Genomic DNA, 25,508 nt, shown 5'->3' with positions numbered 1-25,508 from the left:
TTATATAAAACTTCTATAATGATGTGTACTTCTTAATGTTACAATAATAGAGATTCTATATTGACTCACTATATGCAAAATGGAAGCAGAGAAGAGGCGCGTGGAGAGCGAAGATAATTCATCATTAACGAAGAATGTTCAGAAAAACATTTTGGATCTATTTTCGGTACTGAGTGACCCTTCAGAAAGTAAAAGAATATATGGTGGTGTTTCATTGCTTCAGAGTTTGACAAAGGTTAGTTTGTGTAAATATTGTTTATCGTTCATGTATGCCACATGGTGGTGGTTGAAGATTTTAAATATACTGTTTAATAAATAACACAGTAATATGTCAGCCTTACATATATAGCAATGATTTAGTGTATTATTCTTCCTGTTAGGAACACAGCGATTCCCATATAAAAATAATACCCAGAGACATTCCTTCGTGTGAATGAATTACAGTATTAAGTGCAAGGGCCGGATCACATTTAGCTAAAATTTCTATGTGCTATAAAATTTAGCTAAAATATACCGCCTAATAGGATTGTAAGGTTTATTTCATAGTTGCATTGTCGTTTCAAAAATCCTCTGAATTTTTCTAGTGTAAATTAGGTTATTGAGTTCTTGAAGATGACAAAGTATCAATGGGGCGATCGTAAAATAAGTAGGTATTACTCGAGCAGACGGTTCTACCAAATTTTGACACATTTCTTACATTTTCTAGTTAGGTTGGAGCTTTGTATTTCTTTTAGCAGAACATGCGCTATATGATAAACTCCATTAATACGTGTAGATCGACTTCAGGAGGGCTCAGTATAAATACAGTATGGACATACCGTATGGCATAAGAACTACGAACCAACTTGTGCTAGGTGACCACTAAAAACTAACGGCAACTAACCGAGTCAGAGCAGGAGTCACAGCAAGGGAATCGTAGCACAGAGAGTGCGTACGTAGGGAGTGAGCGCGTCAGAGACGTGGGGTATACGCATAAACTAGGATAGTGGAAGAGCACACTTACAATACATTTTACTATCACCCGAAATTCACTTCAATATGCTGTGCATTGACAATAGTTACTTGTACCCACACTCTCATTCCTTCACGAAAAGTGTTTCAAATTGTATTTTGTCGATGAATTTTCTATGGTGCAAGTCAAATACAGTGATTTTTTTTCTACGTATAACTTTTATGGGTTAACTTCACAGCGCCCACTCCAGCAAGTATACTCACTCAGGAACGAGAAATTACACACTAATAATTCTATGAAAATGGATCAAAACTTACTTAACCTTAAGCTAACCCGTTCCTAACCCCTACCCTACTTATTTATATCTTACTCTACTGTACCCTACCCTACTCTGTTATAGTTTTTAAAAGGGCCCTACTTATCGATGTGCAGCTGGAGCGTGTCTTGTAGTGTACTTTTTTTTTATATATATATATAAATATTTCCTACATGAAACGAATTCATTACACTTTTCTTTTTTTACTAAGAAACAATTTGCATTTTCTTTGACACACACACGCACACAATAATTTTTTGTAGGGAGATTGATTGGGGTTTAACGGGGACGTCAGCAATGAGGCTATTTGTCTCCGGCACAAATCTTGTAGAAAGGCATTTATTGAATCCACGAATAGGCATTTATTGAATTCAGAAGTATGTTTGGTATATATTTATGTATAAATGGGTCAGAGCCAAAGTGGACTAAAATAATTCGTATCTTTATTCACTTTCCTTACTGATATGCAAATTCACTCGTTGTATTTATTTAACTTGGACTAATAAAAGTCATAGTGTACTAACTTGGACTAAATTAGTTCTTTTGTACTCTGCAGTACTTTGAAATTGTCCATATGCAATTCTGTATAATGGTTTCACTTGTGTAATTGTTTATATTTTTGTCTTTCTAAAATGACTCTTGACAGTTATATTAATAAGAATGGAAAGACTAGTACAACGTATTTTTATCAGGAGTCCTACGTGAGTGAGTCGGCAGAAGTATCGCATTTGTTACCAGTTAGTCCCAGTTTCGAGTTCAAATGATGGACAATTTCTTTCGGATGTAAGCCGACAAGCAGTTTGGATTCCGCTTTAAGATTATGTGACCCCTACCAACATAACCCGCTTGTTGCATATTAACACCAAGGCGAAACAAACTTATTTCTGTACATATGTGATATAAATACATAGAGCATATTATTTAAACCAACAAAGCCTGGTTTAAACCCAAAAAAGGGGTTAAACCAAAAAATCGGATTTTATTGTTTTTTTTTTTTTCAATGAAAACAATTATTTTTTGCCAACTCTGCTTATAAATTGTTTGATGAGCTAATGCTCTTGAAATTTATTGCTGCGGTACTGTTGTACCTCGGCGTAAGAACATGCCACATGACCGTTCTAACAGGCTGAATGAAGGTGATGTGGATGTATATGTTAGAGGTGATCTTACTGCAGTACGGTGGAAAGATACACGTGATGTTTTCACTAATATGCACTGTGCACCACAAATCGGGACATTTCTATCCGCAGATAGACATGCTTATATGCCTGATTTAGTGCATAACTAGAACTTGCGCATGTAATATATATGAGCAATCGGATGGCCGTTTCGTACTCGATAGCAAAAAGAACCAGAAAGAGACCGACGAATTTGTTGTTCCATCTTTTCCACGTCGTTCTGGTGAACGCATTCGTAGTATGTCACAACGCTCTATCGAGTTTCAGGAGCAGGTCGTGTGTGGATTATTGGCGCTAGGGAGAGAAGGGGTAACCGCGCGCAAATCTGTCCCAAGGCACGGATCCATAGCTAGAAATAATCCATCCAAAGACATCTTGGAACACATTTTAACCAAACTCGACAGCCGTAGACGCTGACAAGTTTGTGCGGGAACAATGTTCATAAAGATACCTGGATGTTTTTGTACTGGCTTCAATATCCCAAACTGCTTTTCTTCGAGTTTCATTCTGGATTTTTATTTCGCTGTGTATTATAGCAATAGCTACCATTTTTGTATTATTGTCACAAGTGTGTTCCCTACACATTAGCTTTTTTTACCGTAGGGTGACTGAAAGGGTTGCAGGCCCAACCCCCATTTTCTTCTATGAATAGGACGGAAATTGCACAAATGTTATCTCGTTGGGATCTGTGTTCCATAAGCTTTCCAATTATGTATATCAATCATGACTGATAATTAGGGGGTTCATCAGAGCCGCCAAAGCGAAGATCTGCCACAGCCCTTCCAAAATGATATACAGGACGTTTTTCTTTAAAGGATTTTCGTTCCGAAATTTTATCTCACTTTGTGTTGCAGCAATGGCTACGGTACCATTTTTCTATATTATTGTCACAAATGTGTTGCCTACACATTAGCATCAATTTGTCAGCGTAGGATGAGTGCAAGGATTGACAGGGCCCTCTAAATTCTTTATATATGTATTATTTAGGACTTTAGTTTTTCTTCTACGAATAGAAAGGAAATTGCACATATGTTACCTCGCTGGAATCTGTGTTCCATAAGCTTTCCAACGATGTATCAATCATGACTCTTGAAGGGGGGTCACCAGAGCCCCCAACATAAGAGTCTTATGATATTCAAATCCGTGGGGGACGTAGAAAGGTTAAGTATGCATTCATATTGGATTACTGCGCATAAATAGTACCTTTAAATTGTTCTGTGTTGCAAACTCTTTCATATTCAGAAATAACGACCTTCAATTGTCATCACATTTCAAACTGCACACAAGTTACCAGAAATTTCAGCAAGAATTTGGAACGTTACTAGTGCAGTATCCTGATTTTAATGTGTTTTATACAGATAGTGTTGGCTGTGCTTTTGTCACAGACGACGACAGCTCGGTATTTAGTCGGCATCGCCTGTATTCAGTATTTGCTATTGAACTAACAGCAGTCAAGCTTACCGTAAACCATACTCTTTAACTTTCGCTACGTTGTGTGCTTATCTGCACTCACTCAAAAAGCGTTATTACAAGCCTACAGAATGTCTTTAGGAAACAGTCTGTAGTGCAAAATATTCTTATGAGATTCCATTCAGCTACAACAACGATGTTTTTTCGTCGTGTGTTGAGTGCCGAAACATGCCGACATAAGGGTAAACAAGTGTGCCCACACAACAGCCGAGAACGCCGCATTAGCAGGTGTTCCACTATAGCACTCTTCCATGCTCTGATCTTAGGAGTTGTTTTCTCCTAACAATGCGCTATGGCAAGCAGAATGGACCTTGACCAACGAATATAAACTAGACTCAGTTTAACCTATTTTGAGCAATTGGCAGACTGCGTCGCGTATTAGTCGCCGAGATGAAGTGACCCTGACACGCTTGCGTATTGGACGTTTACATCTCACGCATTCCTATTTAGTGCGTGACGCTATCCGTCCGCATTACGAAGGCTCTATCATCCCACTGAGTATTCGGCACATTTTTGTAGAATGTCCAGAATCTCAGGAAATGCTTAGTAATGTCTGAAAATCTTAGGTTCTAAAAGATTATTAATATTGCTATTTTGCATATGTTATTAATATTGCTATTCTGCATATGTTATTAATATTGCTATTTTGCATATGTTATTAATATTGCTATTTTTTATTATTGTTATATATTCTGTATTTTGTTCTTGTATTGTATGACTTCTGTTTTAATTTTTATAGGCTTGATTTTTACTACTTTCATTAGAACTACACCTTAAAAGTTTTGTTTTGCAGTTTTAATATGCAGTTTATGTGGGCCATTGGCTTCATCGTGACGGAGGCAAATAGCCTCGCTATTAGCACCCCCCATTGAATCATAATTAATCATTTATCCATTCATTGCATTTGCCCAGAAGTAGTCGGAATATTTCCAGCGAATAAAGTATAAGAAATGAAAAAGGGATTCCAAAGAGGAACAGAACACGCGACCTTAAAGTGAAATAATTTTATTTTGTGTCATTTTGTGAATAACAAACTAGCTTGTCGGTCATCATAAAGTCTGCCTGCGTAATACTTTTCTGTCCGCACTGCATGTTCATATTCTTTCATAGTTATTAAGTTTTTAATTTGTTGGAAGATGCACTTTTCTAAGGATTTTGAAATATCAAAAATATAACAACATATAAAATTCACATATTATTTGTTGCTGGAAGCAAGTTCTGGGTTTGTCTTTGATATACTGTATTGCAATTATAATTTACAAAATATCTAGCATGATGTCTGTGTTGAAAATTACTAACGCTATTTATGTTGAAATTAAATTCTTTTCCAAGATTACGAGTATCATTTTCACAAGCTTTCTTATTGAAGTCCCTCGTGGCGATTTGGTCAGCATACGGTCTTTGGCGCGAGAAATCCTGATTCGATCCCGGATGGGAGCCAGTGTGGTCGCACAGATATCACGTTAAATTCCAAACCCACCAGTCTATCAAGCTTTCTTACTCGCTTTTCTACGTAAATTGAAAATGTTACCGATGCTCAAGGCTCGAATGTTTTTTTCTAACCTATGCACCAGTTCTGAAAAACAGGCGTTCCGATGATATAAATCCAATTTGATAGTAGGCCTACATATTTGGTTTTACATAATAGTTCCTTGCACAAAAAAAGCAGTGGGAACAGTAACAACGTTGTCCAATTCTGAATCCTTCACTTCACATGGTTCCGACTCCATACTTCAAACGTAAATCTTTCTGGCCGACATGCTAAAAATAATTCGTCAGTCGAGATTACTTCACATCCTGTGTCTGAGCATTTGATGCCCGCTCATTTCATAATTGATCTGGAAGTAACTAAACTTTGCCAATTCTGAAACAAAAGCACGACCACATAACATAGATTAAAGCGATATAGTAGACAGTACTCGTAATTTAACGGAGGCAAATTGGAAACTCGGAGCTTGATAACGAATTTTTTATTATTTGTTTTCAGTCTATCCCAAGAACATAAAAATAAGAACTGCTGACAGATAAACATTATGAGAAGGAGGAGTAGTAGTAGTTGAAATAAATAAATAAAATACAGACCTGTATTTTCGATTGTCATGCCATGACAATCTGGCACCAGAATTTTTCGAACTCTGTCTTATTTGGATTTACGTTTATTCTGTACGCCAATATTCATGACATACTTCCCGGAAGTGAAAGAAGTAAATAGTTTTAGCTTTGTACTTTCAGAAATGAAGTGATACAAACTTATCCCGTTATTCATATTTATTTATTTTTTAAATTTTACAGAACAATGAAGATGGATCGAGCAAAGAGGTATTGTATGCTTTGGAGCGTCTGGTACGAGGACTGGGTTCCCAGCGTACAACAGCACAGCAAGGTTTTTTCGCGACACTTGTGGCTTTACTGTCCACCTTTCCACAGATGACTGTCGAGAATGTGTTATCCATTTCAAAGAAGCAGCTGACAGTTGGTGCAGAACTATCGAAAAAGGTAACATTGAATACAACGTTTATAAGGAATAAATTATTTCCTTTTTTTTTTTTTAAATTTTGTGTTACTTTCTTGGATTACCTGTGATTCTTAAATGAAACAATTATTTTCTAAATTCTTGTCTGATTTTGAGCCTAGGGTAGATTGACAGTACTAATAAAAGAACGAGATACTTGGCAAACTGGCTAATTTGAGTCCACCCGCCGTAACTGTCGATTCTCAACCTGCGGAAAGTTACCGAATATCGAAACCTAGAGTTTAGTAAGGAGCCATCTCTTCGAAAAATATGAAACTATTTTACACAATTTCGAAATGTTTCAAAAGAAGGCTCAGCTAGGAGGTTTGAGAACACGTAAAAATAATGGGCTAATTATGGCTAATTACAAGCCAAAAACTGGGACACAAAAAATCATCGATTCCATTCCCATTTTTCTCGAGAGATCGCACGAATTTCTGAAAAGGAACAATCTGTTCACCCTGTAGCCTAGAATTTTATATTAATAGGAAATTTTTGTAACGTAATATTTTTTACGCCAGTCCTGATCTACAGGCTTTCATTATCTGACACCTTATTGGTGTCTGTGAATATTCGGGCACCATTGACGATTTCATCACCACGACCAAAACATCAATATTACAGGCTTTCCAGTGCTCCTATTTTACCTATACATTTGCGTCTCTTCCCATAAACTTCTATCTTTCCAATATTTTAACGAAACCTTCTATATTTTTGTGGCATTCCTAGTTCCACTTCTGAAAAAACATGTTATTTGCCCAGACGTTAGTGTTGCCCAGGCAATGATCCAGACCGCATCCTTGAAGATGAATGAACCACAGAAAATTCAAGACGGGCAGAACAAAGAGAAACGGAAAATGGCAGATAAACATATTCAGGTGCTGAAGAAAATGAAGTGTAACATACTTTTACTATTGTATATATTTCCTTAGATGCACTAAGTTTTGTATCATGTGTTTTGTGATTTTTTTTAAATGAATTTTTATTGATTTTTACAACTTATGTATATTATTTTTTTTAAAAAAGGAACTATCATACACGTAGAAATGCAAGTTATGAAATTATTCACATCTTGGAGACGTATACTAAGAAACACTGGTTTTCTGATGCAGATCCTTTTTTACGCTTTTCTTATGGCCGTTGCTTAGTACTGGTGAGCTACGTACGAAAACACTAAGAAACTCGTATAAAATTTCGCGAGACAATTATCCATTTAGTTATATTTAGAGTAGAATGTCTGTTCATATAACAGTTGGTATAATTTCCATGTGATCAACGGACTTAAATTATTTGCGATTTTTTCAGTTTTGAAGCCTGCATTCGATAGAGCATCAGAAACTATCAGAGAAAGTGATTAAATTTTTCGCGTCACTCTTACCGTTCACGAGATATTGGCCAAAAAATGGCCGATTTCCAGAGATTTAAGGAGCCGTAAGTTATACTGAGATTATATTGGTGTTGATCAGTATCTAAAAGGATGATAAATATTTTTGTACCAAATAGTAACCGGTGGCCACTGTCCAACTGTCCACTGGTTTGGCCAATGGCTACCAATTAATATCGGTACCAAAATGTTTACCATCCTCTTAGGTATTGATTAACACCATTATCTCTCTATGACTTACCGTTCCCGCGATATTGACCAAAAATGGCCAATTTCTAGATATTTAACGAGCTATAGCTCGAGATCCATAGGTTGTAGAGAGATAATATTGATGTTGATCAATATCCAAGAGGAGGGAAAAGATTTTGGTACCAAATAGTAACCGGTGGCCACTAGTTTGGCCAATGATCAGTTGACCAGTAGCCATCAACTAATATCGGTACCAAAATTTTTACCACCCACTTAGGTATTGGTTAACACCAATGTCATTTCTCTATGACACAGTTCCCGTGATATTGGCCAAGAATGGCTAATGTGTAGATACTTAACGAGCCATAGCTCGGGGAACATAAGTTGTAGAGAGATGATATTGATGTTGATCAATACCTAAGACAATGGAATATATTTTGGTACCGAATAGTAATCGGTGGCCACTGTCCAACTGACCACGAAAATGTTAACATTCTATTAGGGATTGATTAACGCCAATATCATCTCTCTATGACTTACCGTTCCCGTGATATTGGCCAAAAGATAGTTCCGATTACGGGAGATTTAAGAAGCCAAACTTCGGGAACCGTAAGTCACACTGAGGTGATGGTGTTGATGGTGTTGATCAATACCTAAGAGGATGGTGAATATTTTAATACCAAATATAAAAAGTAATACCAAAGTAAAATCATACCACCGTTCCCCACATATAGGCCAAAAAAGTTCGAATTTTGGGAGATTTAAGGAGCCATATCTCGGGAACCGTAAGTCATAGAGAAATTATATTTTGTTAATTTTTGCGGGAGAGAGAAGAATGTACGGATAAAAGGATTTACTTTTACATGTAGGAACAATGACAGTTTTCCTTCCCGCTTCCTCTCCATTCTTTTTAAGTTCGTTCTGACAATGCTCATGGAACATTCTCAACTGTATTTTTTTTCTACCTATTGGATAATTGAAATGTTCCTTTTTCTCAGCTTCACGAAACCTCCTATATATATATATATATATATATATATATATTTATTTATTGTCGTGATTTCCTATATTTTTTTCATTAGCATTGGAAAGCCTGATATTACTACTATTACTGCAATTAATAATAATGTAATGGAGGATACCGTGGCTCAGTGGTAGAGTCCATACCTCCGGTCCCTGGTTCAATCTCCGGCCAAGTTAGTTTGTGGTGGACAACATTGTGTTCGTGTGTTCCTCCCACTTTCTCATTCCACCAATTCTTCCATCATTCACTTGCCTTAATCATCGTCTTCCTTAGCTAAATAGGGCATAAACGTGGGACGTAAACAAATATTTCATTTCAATAACAACATATTCACGTCAAAATCTGACGTTACCATCATTACGAAACGAATATATTCCTCTATTTTGCACATGAGAAGTAATTTGCATTTGAATCATATACACAGAAATCAATCAGTATTTGATTAAGAAAGAATGTGTTTCGAAATGACCTTTACTACAAGAAGCATTGTTGCTTAACTAGCGGCAAAAATACCGGTAAAGATAGTTGACGTAAGAAAAAACCAAAAATAATTTCATTTCGATATTCAAAAATCTATTTGCCTTAGAATATGAATAATGTCAGCAAAGTTAAATTTGATTTCAGAGGGCAACTGGGTAGCATACCACGGCATAGAAGTATTTCATCTATTATCTATAACTTTCGAAAGTAGCAGATTGACTTAATACATTTCTCGTTAAGGTAAAATTTGTGTAGGAAGATATGATGAGTAGAGCTAGTTCTATTTTAGTTTCCTTCACTCAACAGATACTTTTCTTGGTCGTAGCCTGTTTTACTTAATATATTCGTGACTTTTTTAAATTGTGTAATGTAGTTTGCAGTATTGGGGCTGGCGTTATTGGGGAAATATTCTAATGCTAAATACATGTAGTGGTAATGTTTGAACTTCGTATCTCTCAGATTGAGAGAGAGAGAAAGCACGAAAAGAGAACAGGTGAGGGAAACAAATAGGAAAACATATGGTATATATGTTTGTTGAAAATTCATTAATAATGTAACGTATCGTCATATTATATAGTCGTATATGTATTGAATCTTAAATTATTTTTAAAGTGATTGGAAGTACAGAAAATAAACCTGCTTATATGATTGTAGTACATATTTCTCAAATCATACAAAAATTCACTACTTCCGGCAATTAATCAAAAGATTAGATACCATTCTTTGGATAAAAGTTCTGTAAGAATTCAACTAACTGCTATTTTTACCGTTTATTATCCATTGTACCCGAGTAATCATATATTTTAATTTACTTTTCTATTCCTATCTAGTAGAGGGGCTCCCTCATGGCTAAGCGGTTAGTTTACATACCTTTCGCGTCTAAGACCCATGTTCGATTTTCGGCTGGAGCTCATCGGTGGTGGTTCGGATCCCGCGTTAAGTTGTAGGTCCACGTCCCATGTAAGCTTGCTACTGAAAGGGGCACCAAAATCAAATTCAAATCAATCGTGGAAATGCTATGTCCTCGAGTTATTGCGTTCTTTACTAGATGTAATACATTTTTGTGAAGTGTGTGTATATGTGGTAATCTGTTATAAATAATAATTCAAACTAAAGTTTCGTTAAATGGATTATTTCTTTATTTCTTTTTTAAAGGAAAAAGCAGATACATACTTGGGGCAGATTCTAGTGGCTGGATCGTTAATTCGATCTGAGTTGTTGTTGAAGGGAAGCATCGAAGAGCAAAAGGAAGTCTTAAATTTGATATTGACTGTTTGCAAGAAGAGATCATATTTGCCAATACTATCATACACGTTCCTTGTTGAGTACATGAATAAGGTAACATAAAATTATGTTTTCTCCGTGACTTCAAAGTACTTACTGTGGGGTTAAGTAAAGCTGTCGTCTGACAGTCCACAAATAGTACAAAGGGGAGTGTTATTCAACAATCAGTACAGTATTCTCTCACATTCTTTCTAAGCAGTCATATGTCACTGACCACACTTTTGTCTGTACTTGAATGTTGAATTTTGTCAAAAATTCCAAGTACTATTATTTTTGTAATTTGGAAATCGTGTTACAACTTGTCATATTATTACGATTATCGAGTTATGACTTGTTAAACTTCTAAGTTTGTTGCCAGAGTTGCTGTTTCTATTGTTGAAGAGCCCATGGAAACATCGTCTCACAAGCTCCATATGTTCTATTTAACTGTCAAACGCCAGCTTTCCTTAACTGTACATTAGGTACAGCTAATTTAGAGTACATATATCAAAAATAAATACAAATTCCTTATATTAAAATTAGACGAAACTTCGTTGGGAAGGGCTTAGTTAGAATGTACTAGTTATATATAAGGAGAGAAAAGTAGATCTATGAAATTGGAGAAGAGAGGAAAATTACCATCATATATTGATGTGTATTTATGTTCATTGCACAAGGTTCCTACAATCTGGAATCAGGGAAATGGGTCTTCGGTCATGGAAAAGTCAGGGAAATTGAGCAACTGTTTTGAAAAAGAAAGAAAAAAAAGTGGAAAAATACTGTTTGCTTGATTGTCGTAGAATTTTCTTTAGAAAAATGTACATTTCGATATTTGGATTCTCAGTTAAAACTTGCGTTCACGCGTGATTAAATTTCTTTTTCTTGTGAGCCTTCGTTCTTTGCATGTGGTTGGTGGGTGCTTAAGCTCTCTAGGTGGGATTGAGAGTCCTTCTGCCACCCTTTTCTCCAAAAGTTCCAGATGAACTCCAATGGCTCCTTATCATCTTGATGGTATTCATCTGGTTCTGGGAGATTTTATGATCCGCTGTATGAAATCAGATGTAATTAAAAGTGAGGGCACATCATTCCGTTGTATTGATACCAGCAGATCGGATAACCTGATAGCAAGCAAGAATATTGATATAGGATTGCAGCAAATAATTTCTGCAGGCTTTGGCAGTGGAGAAGAAGGAGAAACTTGAATTTATGTACGACTGTCGTAGTCTGTTATGCGCAGTGATAAGAAAATTGCAAGAAAGACGTCCTTTAAAGCACAAGGCCATAAGAGCTTTGTTACCTTTTAGTCTTAACAACATTATCCAGAGATCCCCCGTGACTGGACAGAAGAGATTTTCCCTACTTCTCCAAGTGGTGCACAATGCCAACATCCTTTATGATGTTGTAGCTGAAAATAACCTTATCTCTCAAATGGAATTTCCCGTCACTAAACATTAAAAGCAGATTGGATTGATTTAAATCAGTCTGATTTAAATCAAGATTTAAATCACTTGATTTTTCAAATAAAAATCGTTGATTTAAATGGAATTCCGAAATAAATTAATTTAAAGTGAAAATAAGGAAAATCCCGTTTCTGCTCTGTTATTTCGATTATGGAAGTTAATAATCATAATACAATGAGACTCAAATGTACAGTATAGTATGAAAACAAGTGTCATGCAGAGGAGGATTAGGGAAAATCCCGTTTTGAACAGGTAACGGAGCAATCCTGCTTTCTTCTTTTCGTAACATTGGGTTTGGGTTTTAAAATCGTTAACTGTTCCAACGGGGAAATCACCATCGACATTTAAGACAAAAATTCTTTTTTGTGCGTGTCTGTTTGTTCCCAGTTAATAGGGCGTATTTAGAGGGATCCTGTCCCGTCTCCAATTTTTTTTTTTTTTTTTTTTTTTTTTTTTTATAACTTCAGGCAAAATTTATGTATTTCATGCCGCAAGCTAGTTCTGAATTTTTAAAAATAGGCCCCTGCCAAATATCAGTAACTTTTGTGAAAAAAGTGTCATTTTGATAAATGTATCACCTATTTTTAGGTGATAGGGTAGAATCTTCATTATTCGCTTTAAAAAGTTCCAATAAGGCTTTTTACTTCGTTTTCTTCAAGACTGGAGGCATTTTAGAACACGTTACATATGCATTCACGCCTTTCTGCGTTGAGGCATAGTGTGTGATGACGTCATAAATTTAAAAAGATATTTTTTGTTATGCGTATTATTATTATTTTTTGGCGGGTTACATTTTGCAATCAGAAGACTGAAATTTTGCACACTCGTTCAGTGCACCCCTTAATAATTTTCAGATGTTTTCAGATCTCTGCGTGGAAACAGCGGGGTCCAGAGGGGCAAAAATGTTTTTTTAAAAAATGATATTTTTAACAAAAAATAGCTTTTTTCGTGAATTTCCTGAATTTCCTGCCTCAGATGAAGACACATGAATGGTACCATTTGAAAGGCTGTTCTGTTCTGCAGAAAATGATCACATACTATGCTCCTAGGATAAATAGGGATCTCTCAGGAAACTGTTACCTAAGATCCTCTTTTATACAGGAATCGGGTATTTGGGGAATATTATTTTTCGCGGGCTTACTTTTGCACCTACAAGATTGAAATTTTGCACATTTACTCAGTGCACCCCTCAGTATTTTTCAGATCTCTGCCTTAAAACAGAGGGAGAGGTAAACAGTTCATACATGATTTTACCTCTGTGGACCTCAGGTAAAAATTAATATATATATATATATATATATATATATATATATATATATATATTAACAAAGAATTCCTTTTTTCGTGATTTACCCGCCCCAGATACATGATGGAGACATTTGAAGGGTACCGTTTGAAAATTTGTTTTATTATGAACAGAATAATGTACAAATCATGATCCTAGACAGGGTTGGCTGGTTTAAACCAAAAAACGAAAAATGTTTGTAAAAGTGTAAGTGTTCATAAAATCTTGATGAACACACATTTGTGGGTTATCACGTTTCACTCCCGTATATTATTCGTATTATACTCAGACCTAAATTCCCCATTCATTACTCAAAGAGATTATACTGCAAAAGGAACTTTTTTTAAAAATATATAAGTTTATGAACGTTTCTTTTGTGATTTTTTATAGTTAATATTATTATGCAATTGCAATCAAAGAAATTCTAAATATTGTTTCGATTTAATAATGTTTACTGTTGATAAAATACATTGAAATGCCGTACTTTGGGGGGGTGTATACAAACCTCACGAGAGGCATTTATTGAAATCAGAAGTATCTTTTGTTACTATTTATGTATAAATAGGTCAGAGCCAAAGTGGACTCAAATAATTCGTATCTTTATTCACTTTTCTTACTGATTTGCAAATTAAGTCGTCGTATTTCTTTAACTTGGACAAATAAAAGTCGTAGTGAACTAACTTGGACTAAATTAGTTCTTCTGTACTCTGCAGTACTTTGAAATTGTCCATATGTAATTCTGTATAATGGTTTCACTTGTGCAACTGATTATCTTTTTTTCTTCTGAAATGACTGTTGACAGTTATATTAACAAGTATGTAGAGATTAGTACAACGTATTTTTTTTTTATCAGGAGTCCTTCGTGAGTGAGTCGGCAGACGTATCGCATTTGTGGCCAATTAGTCCCGGTTCAGAGTTCAAACGGGGGATAATTTCTCTCGGATGTAAGCCGTGAAGCGGTTTGGATTCCACTTTAGGCTTATGTGACCCCTTGTAGATAACCCGGTTGTTGCATAATAACACCAAGGCGAAAATAAAAACTTGTTTCTGTCTATATGTGGTATAAGTGCGTAGAGCAAATTATATATACATATATATATAAACGGGTTTAAACCCAAAAGCCGGTTTTCTGTTTTCTTCCATAAAAATCATGTTTTTTTGCCAACCCTGATCCTAGGATAAAGAGGGATGTCTGAGGAAATTTTTATGTTACATCCGGGCCATCTGGGGTATTGTGGGAATGTTCTTAGCTCATTGTTAAATAGTTACCTCATCCTTACTACTCAAGGTAGAAGCTTGAAATTTTGTACACACATTTAGTACACCCCTTAGTATTTCCCAGTTGATTTTGAGATCTGTGCGTTAACATAGGGGATCAAAATTTAAAAAAAAAAAAAAAAAAAAAAAAAAATTTAAAAATGCCAATTACTCTCAAAATTTCTCGCTTCAGGGACATAATACGGAAATGTGAATGTTACCGTTTCAAAAGCTGTTCTATTCTAAAGAGAGTGATGTATGTACCATGATCCTAGGATAAATAGGGATGATGTTGTAGCTGCTTGACTAAAAGTCTATAATTTACCTTTAAAAAGAGCCATAATTTAAAAGGGTTAAGAAACATTGTTTGGGATTGATATAGGTTAACGATTGGGGATAATTCAAAATTCAACCCCAATATTTTCACTTAAATGGCATAATTAGCATTTATTACTAATTCCTAATGGTTTTTCTTCAGTTCGCGACTTGTATTATACGAGGAGAAAGATTTGATTTAAATCAAAAAATCGATTTAAATAAAAAAAATCAACAAAAATGATTATTTAAAAAAAAAATCATGATTTTTTTCCACCCTGATTAAAAGGCTATCGTCCTTCATAGGCTTATGCTTTGTATTTCAAAATTCATATCGTTTATCAAAGTCGTTCGGTTGTAACATTTGCAATAACTGTAAGCAGTGCGGTTCAAACGCAAACGGGTTCGCTAAAAATTCCGGATAGTCGGTTGGGAAATACCAAGTTCCAGACTGGTACTCTGTGGTGACTTCTGTGGGCCACGTAGGAAGTCACTCTACATAGGCAGTCAGTGTCCTTAAACTGTTGATACCATCCTAGAATGCTTTGATGACATGTCGGTGCAGCTTCAGACTAACTGCGGAATGCATGATGTACGGTAACAACGTAAAAATACTTCTCATATTCCGAAACACTGCATAGACGTTATTTTGGAAAACGGTGCATTTTGAGTCATCTTTCCCCACGAGCCAGGTTTACGAATATGAGAAATTAAACTTTCAGCTGTGGTTTTTTCGTTTCATTATTAGCACAATCGTATTATTTTAATAGTTTTCGAGGTATTTACTTTAAAACATGATGGATCATTTATAATCAGCCTGCATGTATTCACTGAATCATCACTTCAGTATCGTGTACTAAGCAGTCTGTGTGTTCAGTCATTTTTGTGTGCTACAGTGCTTGGTGGATGTCTGCCACTTCGCCTCGAACAAATACTTTGTTTTCACTTAAATATTATGTATGAATAAAAGTTTATAGTCGCGTATGTGTATCCATGTTATATTAACTCATAAATTTAATCTATAAAGTGAAAAGTTTGGTTTGTGTAAGAGCGGCGCCACCTGAATAATGAATGGTCTTCATGTGAATTGAAAGTACTATCTGTGTTGTTCAAACAACCGTTGGGAGTATATAATGCTAGTTGGAGCTGTTTCCAAGCAAAGGAAGTATAAGCAGAATCATTTGTTTTATGCTATATCATTCATGGTAATATTATTCTAAGAGAATAAGGTATGTATTTTCTTAGTATAAATCAGTATTTAATTATTTATTTATTTTTTTATTTGAATTGATAGATAGATGAAGAGAAGTTCGCCACTATTGTCTTGCCATGCATTAGTGAAATGCTGAAGTTGCCACTGGAAAAGCATACTATGGATTCTTTATACATTTTGCTTGTTTCACGAAATTTATTTCCGGCTACAGTGTCAAGCAAATTTCTTCAAAAGAATATCGGCATAAGAGAAATAGTTAGTGAGGAGACAGCATCTTGTCTGGGGGATATTTTAATGGTAAGTTGTCGTTTTCATATAAATTTTATATATTTTCTTTGTAATTGATCTCTCTCTTATTTAAGGTAGTTTTGACTTACTAACTTAGTGTTTAGGTATGAAGGTTGTTCTGCATTCGTTCACAGACCATGTGAAATTGTTTCCACTCGAAGTTTCTCGTAGTTCTTATACTTTCCCCAGTACAGTTAATACCACTCACTTAAGTTATCCACATTACTAGGTTTGGTCGTCTTCACTTATTTTACGAAGCACATGAAAAAAACAAAAAAAAAAAAAAAAAACTACAAAATGATAGAACAAGATATTTGATTGATACACAAGTACATACCTTGGCTATTTTTCGACGTAGTCACTATGAGCCTCCAGAAATTTGTAGTAGCATGGCACAAGCTTCTGTATACAGTCTGTGTAAAAATTGCTGCCTGAGAGTGCAGCCAATTGAGAATTGATATCTTGAGGATTTCACTGTTGTTGAAACGGTTCGATGCAAGCCACTTTTTTAGGTGAAGGTAAACTAAAAAATCGCTAGGGACACAGTCGACGCTTAAAGGGGATGACCTTATAGTTCCCATCGATATTTTTGATTTGTTCCAACAGTATGGACAGTTGTATGTGGCAGTCGTTGTCAAGGATCAAAAGAATTCCAGAGGTAGCATTCCTCTCTGCCGATATTGGATGGTACATTGCAGATTATTCAGTGTTCGGATATATATACATCGGCTTTAATTGTTCCTCGTGGTTACAAGAATTGTACCCTTTTGGCCCCAAAATGCGATTGTCATGATTTTGTCATGGTATTTGTTTGAATTTCTTCGCTTTAGGATTATCAGAGTGCCATCATTGTATTAACTGCTGCTTCGACTCCCCAGTGGCGTACAATATTCAGATTTCATACCCCGTCACTATATGAGAAATGAGATCTTCCCTTTCTTACCCTATTAGGCCAAAAAATCATGTGCAGCTGTCATCCTTCGCTCTTTGCGAGCGTTTGTTAGTATTTTTAGCACCCACTTTGCACACAGTTTGTGATAAGCCGGCTTATCAGTCACACTTCGATGCACTGGTTTCGCAGACACTTCTGGAAACTCTGAACCGGCGATTGGATCGCACTTTCTCATTAACGTTCCAACATAGTCCGTCCGAACACTAGGCCTTCTGTTACGCTCATTGTCGTGAACATTTCAACGCCCTTCAGAAGCTCTGCACCCTTACCTGACCCTCCCTTCACTCACTACTGTCGGTCCGTAAATAGCATACAATTCCCGACGGATGTTAGGAGCATTTTTTGCTTTGGCATTCAGAAATCGTATAACAAATCTCATTCCGCTGGATTTTGTATTACGACAGCCATTTTACCTTACTGCTACTTACACGTGCGCAACTCACTTGGACGATTCCATCACTATTGCAAACATAGAATACTACGGTATACTCAATTTCATCAGTGTTGCCGACCCCATGTAAAGAAAAAAATTATCGGCCTTTTTTTTGACATGCGTCTCGTAAAATATACTGGTGACATCGAATTTAAGAACTCCGCTTATACATGGATCCAAATCGAACAAAATTCGAAGCACGGAATGTGTCTATAGATGCAGCTTTTTAATTTGAAGGTTCCAGCACACATGCCACCATACAGGACATATTAAACGTTCTTTCTATTCAGAGTATGCAGTTAATAGTTTGAAGGTCATAGGATAACGCGGCGAGACTAGTTGTGCATATGTGGATACAATTTGTGTCTGCATTGCCTACATGTTTTATCCTGAAAGTAACCGGATTGAAAATGACGAACTCAGTCTATTGAATATATAAGCGAATTAAGTTAATAATCTTCGAAATAGGCCCTTTGTGAAGTGTCACGCCGTTTCCTGCGATGTTTTCATTGTTGGACAACTTCACGAACTCCTTTTGCGTGATGTTGCGGAGGTATCACGTCATGGCCTCTTGAACATATGAGCGGTCGCGATTCAATGTTCTTTCATGTCTCTTTAGCTGGGGGAATGAAAAGAAATCTGAGAAAGACAAGTGAGGGCTGTACCTTTGACATTTGTTGTTGCTTAGAAATATCCTTTTGGTCAAAGCCTTGTGGCTCGACACATTGTGATGTAAATCTCGGGACGGATGTGAACTAGTGTTTTCGAAGTCTTGGCTGTACTTAAAATGCTGTATTCACTGTCGTTCCAAGAGGGAAAAACTGTGGGTGAGCCCTTTTGGATCGTAGAACAAAATGACCTAGTTTTGATCTTCGATTTGCTTATCCGATCCTTCTTCGGGTGGGTGATAGTGGCATGTCATTCGAATCTTAGGCATTTTGTCGCCAGATACTATTCAAAGACCCATGATTCGTTTCCTATGATCATACCGCTGCTCGATTGTATGCTTCATATTTTCTCGTGACACATCACTTGTACAGAACTTAATTCCACGATCCACTCACCACCACTGCTCGAAGCCAGCTGCAGTTGTTGTGTGTTGTTAATACACCCTACTACCGAGTTCGATTACTTATAGGACAAAATCTATGCTGTGTAATTACGTGACTTGAAGCATCTATGTATAGTGGGATTGGGATATTCTGTGTGATTCATCGGTGTACATTGAGAGGCAGAGAGTTCCCAGTACCCCGCGGCATACCGGGGATGCCTGGCTAGAAGAATCATCAGACCGCCCTAAGTAGCAGAATTGTGAGCTTGGGGGTTTAGCGTGAGGCTAACAACTTTTTTAAGTTCAGAAACATTTATAGAAGCCTCAGATAACTTGGCACGACCTCAGTTCCAGTTGGCTAAGGACAGAAGTCAATAGAGAGCTTTTGTGAATGTGACGTTGAACCTCCGGGTTCCATAGGCCATAGAGTGAGTGAGTTGGATAATCCACTGACTGAATAAACGTTGGTTTGGCTCACTTTCACTTGACTCGCCTTTAAATATCAGTGAATTTTAAGATCCTTTTACGACTTAACACAGTTTACAATCCCCAATCCATTGCATTTCTCATGTGGACAGAAACGTAATTTAAACTTTCACATCAAATTTTGCTGGTTTATACTTCTCGTCTGAAGAAAGTTAGTATTAGAGACAGTTCAGGTGTTAATATTTTATATTCTATATAATATATTAAATATGATTGATTACTGATTTGTGCTCTTTGTTTGTAGAATACAACAGTGGAAAAAATCGACCATCCAGTTTATGAAGAAGTATGCAAACATGTTACAAAAGTTCCAGGTTTCGTCCAATCATTTTGGGAATTATGTGTAGAACAAAAGTTGGCTTCGTTAACTAAACGTGTACCTGTAATGGAGCAAATATCAATTAAAATATTTTGGTTTTTGCTTCGCAATTTAAATGATAAGAATGAGGTTAGTACTCATTTTTCTAGTTTTGTTTCAGTTTGTAATAAACATTGCAGTTGTTAGGTTTATTTATTAACAAAGGATATTACAAGACTCCAATATTGTAATTATTTTTATTACTCGAGTCACGATTTGAATAACATTTTTCACTTTTGTATGGAAGTCTATCATTTGTGATTTAGCTGCATTTATATCTAGCATAACTAAGACAAGAGCTATGAATTCCAACTTAAAACGACCATCTTAACTTGGATTTTCCGTAGCTGTGCAAGATGAATGCTTGTCTGGTGCCATAAATTTAGGATCAAGTAGTCTCCTTGTTCTCTTTGAATGAGAAGAGTAACGTTCTTCAGACTGTTCTATCTGGCTTTGTGTCAGAATAACATCAAGCAGATTACATACATTGTGTTAAATTGTGTATTTAGTTGTTTAAAAACTAATCTATGTCATTCACATATCTTTAACCCTTAAACTATTTTTTTTATTACTTTTTAAGTATAAGGATTGTTTTATGTATACATTTATGACTCCTTTGAGCTGCGAAATTTCTCACATCTGCAGATGTTGCAGAAACTAAACAGTCTCTGTTCACATCTGAACCGATGGGACAATTGCGTGTGTTTTCAGAATAAAATAAAGAAAAGCGGTTTTTGGATTCTTTTCAAGGACACATGTCCCGTTGGTATCCTAGAGATATCTTAAAAGTAATGGATGGAATATTTTTGTACTTCGCAACTTGCAACAAAAATGTCAATCTGCCTAGTGGTGGCTGCATATGTTCAAAATGAATATATAGTCTCCACTCGTTAAGCATTTATATGTCTTTCATGTAAATTCTTTCGCTATTGTAGGTAAACTGAAATATAGAACTTTACATTGGGTAAACAAGAAGAACGATTGAGTCTTCAGTTCTTCATAATCACATAGATACATGACTTCGGAAAAACGAGTGACCTTTTAAATCTGGACAGTGCATAGCAATTGCGTCAACTCACTCGATGTATGATTGGTCTGATTTTTATGCTATTTATATAACTACACATTCTCTGTCTTTTGTAATTTTATTTCTCACCATAGTCTTTTGTAGGAAGATATAGGCTGTTGAATTTTCGATTTTGTGACGAATATGATGATCGACCATTCCACATTTGACAGAAACAGAATGGCATTTAAATCATTTTATAGTTATTTTCACTTGACGCAACACAATGTAAAGCAACTTGCCTTCCAACTAAATCAAACCTACTGAAGGAAAGACTGAACGGAACATGGCAAACTGCAATACGACTAAAAGTGAAACTATTTTGTTCGTTCTGTAAAATGTAAGAAAAATGATATTGATTATTCTTGTAATAAATGCTTCATCTGTAAATACATATCCTAATGTGTAATGATCAGATCCTCTCTTATAAATGTTTCTCAGTAATAGTAATATACTGGGAACGGCCGAAAGCGTGTTGGGAAAAGCGACAAAGAGCATGAAATGGATGTCAGAGAGAATGCACAATACTATAGAAAAAGTGTTAATAGTGAAAGCTTTTCTCCCCATTGTTCTTTACCAAAAATCCTCCTCCACAGAGATACTTTTATGAAAACGGTAACAACCGCTCTCCACGAGAGAAATGATAATACGAGGAACATTCCATTTATAACCGGAATCTAGTCTTTTTAAGGTACTCCCCATCTACACACGCACATTTGTCCCATCAGTGTGAGAGTGCCCGTATCCCTGTCATAGAATTCTTTGGTACGATTTTTCATCCATTTCAGCATACGTATTTTTGACTTCGTCGTCAGTGTGGAATTTCATTTCTCCCAAGTGCTGAAGCGCTTTGACTCCGGAGTGCAATGATGCACCCAGCTCAGGAATTATCTTTGCAAAGAAGCTCTCGCCTTTTCTCTGAAGTCGCTGCAGATTCTGAGACTAAGACATTTTACTTACACTGCTTTTTGGGTCCCATCTGGCTATGATTTTCCGGAAATGCAAGTGTTTGTGAATGATCGTTTCTATACTTCCCACGGCGATGTTTGTTTTCGTACTCAAATCTCTCACACTGATGCGTCGATAACTCAGAATGAGCTGCTCCACCCGACGAATATTGGTTTCGTTGACTGCAGTCGCTCGGCGTGGGATACGGGCCATTTTGATAACGGATTTTCTTCCTGCCTTGAATTTTGAACACCACTCGTTCAGTTGCGACTGAGAGAGTTTTTTGTCATGTTGCACACTTAATCTTCTGAAGATTTCAGCAGGTTTCACGCCTTCCTTCAGAAAGAACTTGATGCAGCGCTGCTCCACTGGAGCCAGCAGCTCCACACTGCTAGGCTTGTTGCTATTGTCCATCGCCGCTTTCTGAGACTCTCTCTCTTCAACTTCCCGTTGTCGCAGAAAAGTGTCAGGACTACCCTATGACATGATGGGACACGGACGCCAAGGTTCGTACAGCAATATCTAGAAAAAAAAAATCGGGTTATAAATTGAACGTCCCTCCTAATAGCAAAGGCCTTCTTTATGCTGACGTACATTATCAATATACAGATTTTTGACAGCACAAAATACATGAATCAAATCAGAGTATAATCATATAAACACTGATCATTTTTCGTCCTACGTTAATGAAGAATTCCTCTTCTACACCAGCAATTGATACAAAAAAAAAAAAAAAGTAACGGAAGACTAGATCAGAACAACTTAAAGAAGGAAAGGATACGATTCTGCACAGATGAACAGCACTTTTCAGCCAAACGGCATAGAGAACATACACAATATTTGTTTTTGAGCGCTGATTTCTCTTCAAGCCTAATTAAATGTCCTTTGCTTTTGTAAAGTGTTTGCATTGTATACAAATTTAATATTACTTAAATACGATTAATTTATATCTCCGAATTTAATTTTTACGAAGTAAGAGATAAGTTTAAATAGATCTGGAGAAGAAATCAGTAAAATCGAATCATTTACATTCTAGTTAACTTTAGAGAAAATCATTTCCCTTATAGATCAATGGGTTAAAAAACCAAGATGGCACAGGTATTCAACACCGTTAAGACAAATTGCTTTTAGGCTCTTTTCGACTTATAGAACTAGATATGAGAGGTCCACGTCTCATATAGCCTAGCTGCTGAACGGAACTCAAAATCAACTCAACTCAAGTACACACAGACTTGACTGAAGTTAGATACGTAGTAAAACACCAACGACTCAATAAAACTATTTATTTTTCGTGCAAACATTTAAAGGGGTAAAAATGAAATATTCTAGTTTTACGTCACATAGTTATGCCCTGTAGATTTAAGAAGACATGAAAGTAACTGAGTATGAAAGGAATTTAGGAAATGTGGGAGCAAACGGAAGAACTCCTAAGAAAACCGACAGACGCAATGCTGTCAACGACAAAACTAATATGGCCTGAGATCGTACCAGGAACCTTTCACACCAAATGTAACGCCTCTACCGCCCTCGACCTACCGTGCTCCAGTTACTTAGTTTTGCTAGTCATGGGTGCTCGTTAAGTGTGAACGGGTACTAAAATGAAGGATGCACTTAATTTAGAAATTGATAACAGTCACTACCACTACCACTTGGCGTAACAGCCCATACGTGGGCCCGAGCCGCTCCAACGCCATGCGCTAGCGACCGGCTGAACTACGTCTAGCCTAGCGGTGAACACGTGATTAGCGCATTGCGTCCTGTTTTCATGTGATTCCCCAGTTTGCCTCACCACGCTGGGTGGACGCCGAAAATTGGGAAGTACCGGCTGGGAATCGAACCCGGGACCACGCGGACGTGAGTTCAACGTTCTAACCATTAGGCTATGGTCTCATAGGACACTAGGAACTCGTAAACAGTCACTAGGAAGAAATAAAATTGTCTGCAGGAGAGAGATTTGCTAACTATGCAATATATCTTATTTGCCTAGTAAAATATTGGACTTAAGCAAATACGGGTGTCACAGTTTATGTGAGAATACGGTGGTTCGGTGGTAGAGCGTTCACCTCTGGTGCTGGGGATTCCTGGCTCGATCCCAAGCCTTGTAAGTTTTCCTCCCATGTTCTCATTCCACCAGTTCTTTCATAGTAGTTCATTTTCTTTATTCTTTGAGTCTTATTAATGAACATAAACAGTTAAAACTATGGTTTCCCTCTTTTTTATTTGTAGGTAGTACATATGTTGAGCCCTTCTTTCATCCAGAACATTATTAGCTGTACGTCTTTTGCGGATACCTTAAATATAAAATACAAAGAAACAATTAGGCGTCTGGCAGATGCTTTGGAAGATGAGCAAGTGAAAGAAAAAACGCGTCTGAGCGTTATTAAGAAATTATTATTTCATCCTGGAAAATTTTTGTTCGAGAAAACTACAGGTTTGTGTAATTAACTAAAAGTTTAAAATTAGTTAATTCTTTAAGTCTACTAATGTACACTCATGTTTAAAATGATTGTCGCATATCTATAGCTGTCTTCTTGTAAGAATATAATTTGATAATGATTTTGCAGAGTACTTTTAATACTGATACTATCTGTATAATCGGAAAGTGTATATTTGTAGTAAATTTCACAGGCAAAAAATTATAAATGCGAAAATTAGAATGAGTAAAACAAAATGTTGTTAAATGGATAAGAAAGTTTTATTTTCGTTTTATTGTTCTTATTTACTGCTCTTTTGACATGAAATTTGCCAGATACATGTCTTTGCCGATTATGCACATACTAACAATATAAGAAATACTGGGCAAATTCGTTATCAAATTATATTCCTACAACATCTTTATAGACATGCGACAATAATTTTGGACATGAGTGTACATATGGAAAGAAAGTTCTGGTTCTATTCTTGTAAGGTATTAGTTTTATCTTCATATTTCATTTTTTCATACATGTATTTAGTGACAGGTAGTTGCAACCCTTGAGGGTGCTTTATAGTCACAAAACTGTTAATCAACACTTTAACAGGGCCCCAACTAAACGGGTAAAGGGGCAAGTAGGGCGTGTAGTGTGACGCGTTCTCTTACCTGATCTGACATTTCGCATCTCATTAGAAAGTCATTCTGCAAAGGTATCCTTACGCACTTTTCCCCTTCTTTCCCAGCTTTGTTTCGTACCCCGATTAACAAACTTCAGTGTTTTGCCAAACATTCTTACAAAGGTGCGAAGTAAACTAGAGCTATGGAGCTGTTTGTTTGTGGGTGAGTGTCACTGGCATAACTGAGGGGCCTGCAGTGCGGGGAGGCCCGCAGGGTTTGGGGGCCCACTGCAAAGCAAATTCCAAGAACTATAGGCTACAAAAAGTGAGCTGAATACGGAATATACTTCCCTGAACATTATTTACTTTAGAAAAGAAAAATATGTTCTGGGTGAAAATTCATCCATTCTAGCAACATCAGTTTAAAAATCGTCTTGGGACTCGAAGGTTAAGGGAAATAATTTTTGCCTTTTTCGGTGAGTATTAATTTTAATTGTAATTTTATTATATTTCATGGATTTAACCATTGTCTTCTACAGACACAATATAGTGGGAAGTTAATGGGCATGGAAAGAGGGACCCAAAAATAATCCTGTGG

The 25,508-nt window shown here is 36.4% G+C and overlaps 1 protein-coding gene across 1 annotated transcript; it reads left to right on the top strand.

The window, feature by feature from the left end:
* The first annotated feature begins 49 nt into the window (after positions 1-49).
* LOC145692215 (myb-binding protein 1A-like protein) lies at positions 50-24,325 on the top strand. Its single transcript, XM_081767510.1, has 6 exons — positions 50-235; positions 6,209-6,412; positions 10,661-10,843; positions 16,380-16,595; positions 19,753-19,956; positions 24,107-24,325. Exons 1-6 carry the CDS (start codon positions 80-82, stop codon positions 24,323-24,325), a joined length of 1,182 nt encoding a protein of 393 aa, XP_081623636.1. The 5' UTR covers positions 50-79.
* Positions 24,326-25,508: the final 1,183 nt, after the last annotated feature.

This window comes from Thermobia domestica, chromosome 8 (assembly GCF_964235325.1).
Source record: "Thermobia domestica chromosome 8, izTheDome1.hap1.1, whole genome shotgun sequence".
NCBI classification, from domain to species: domain Eukaryota; kingdom Metazoa; phylum Arthropoda; class Insecta; order Zygentoma; family Lepismatidae; genus Thermobia; species Thermobia domestica.
This window is presented reverse-complemented; position numbering and strand designations above follow the sequence as displayed.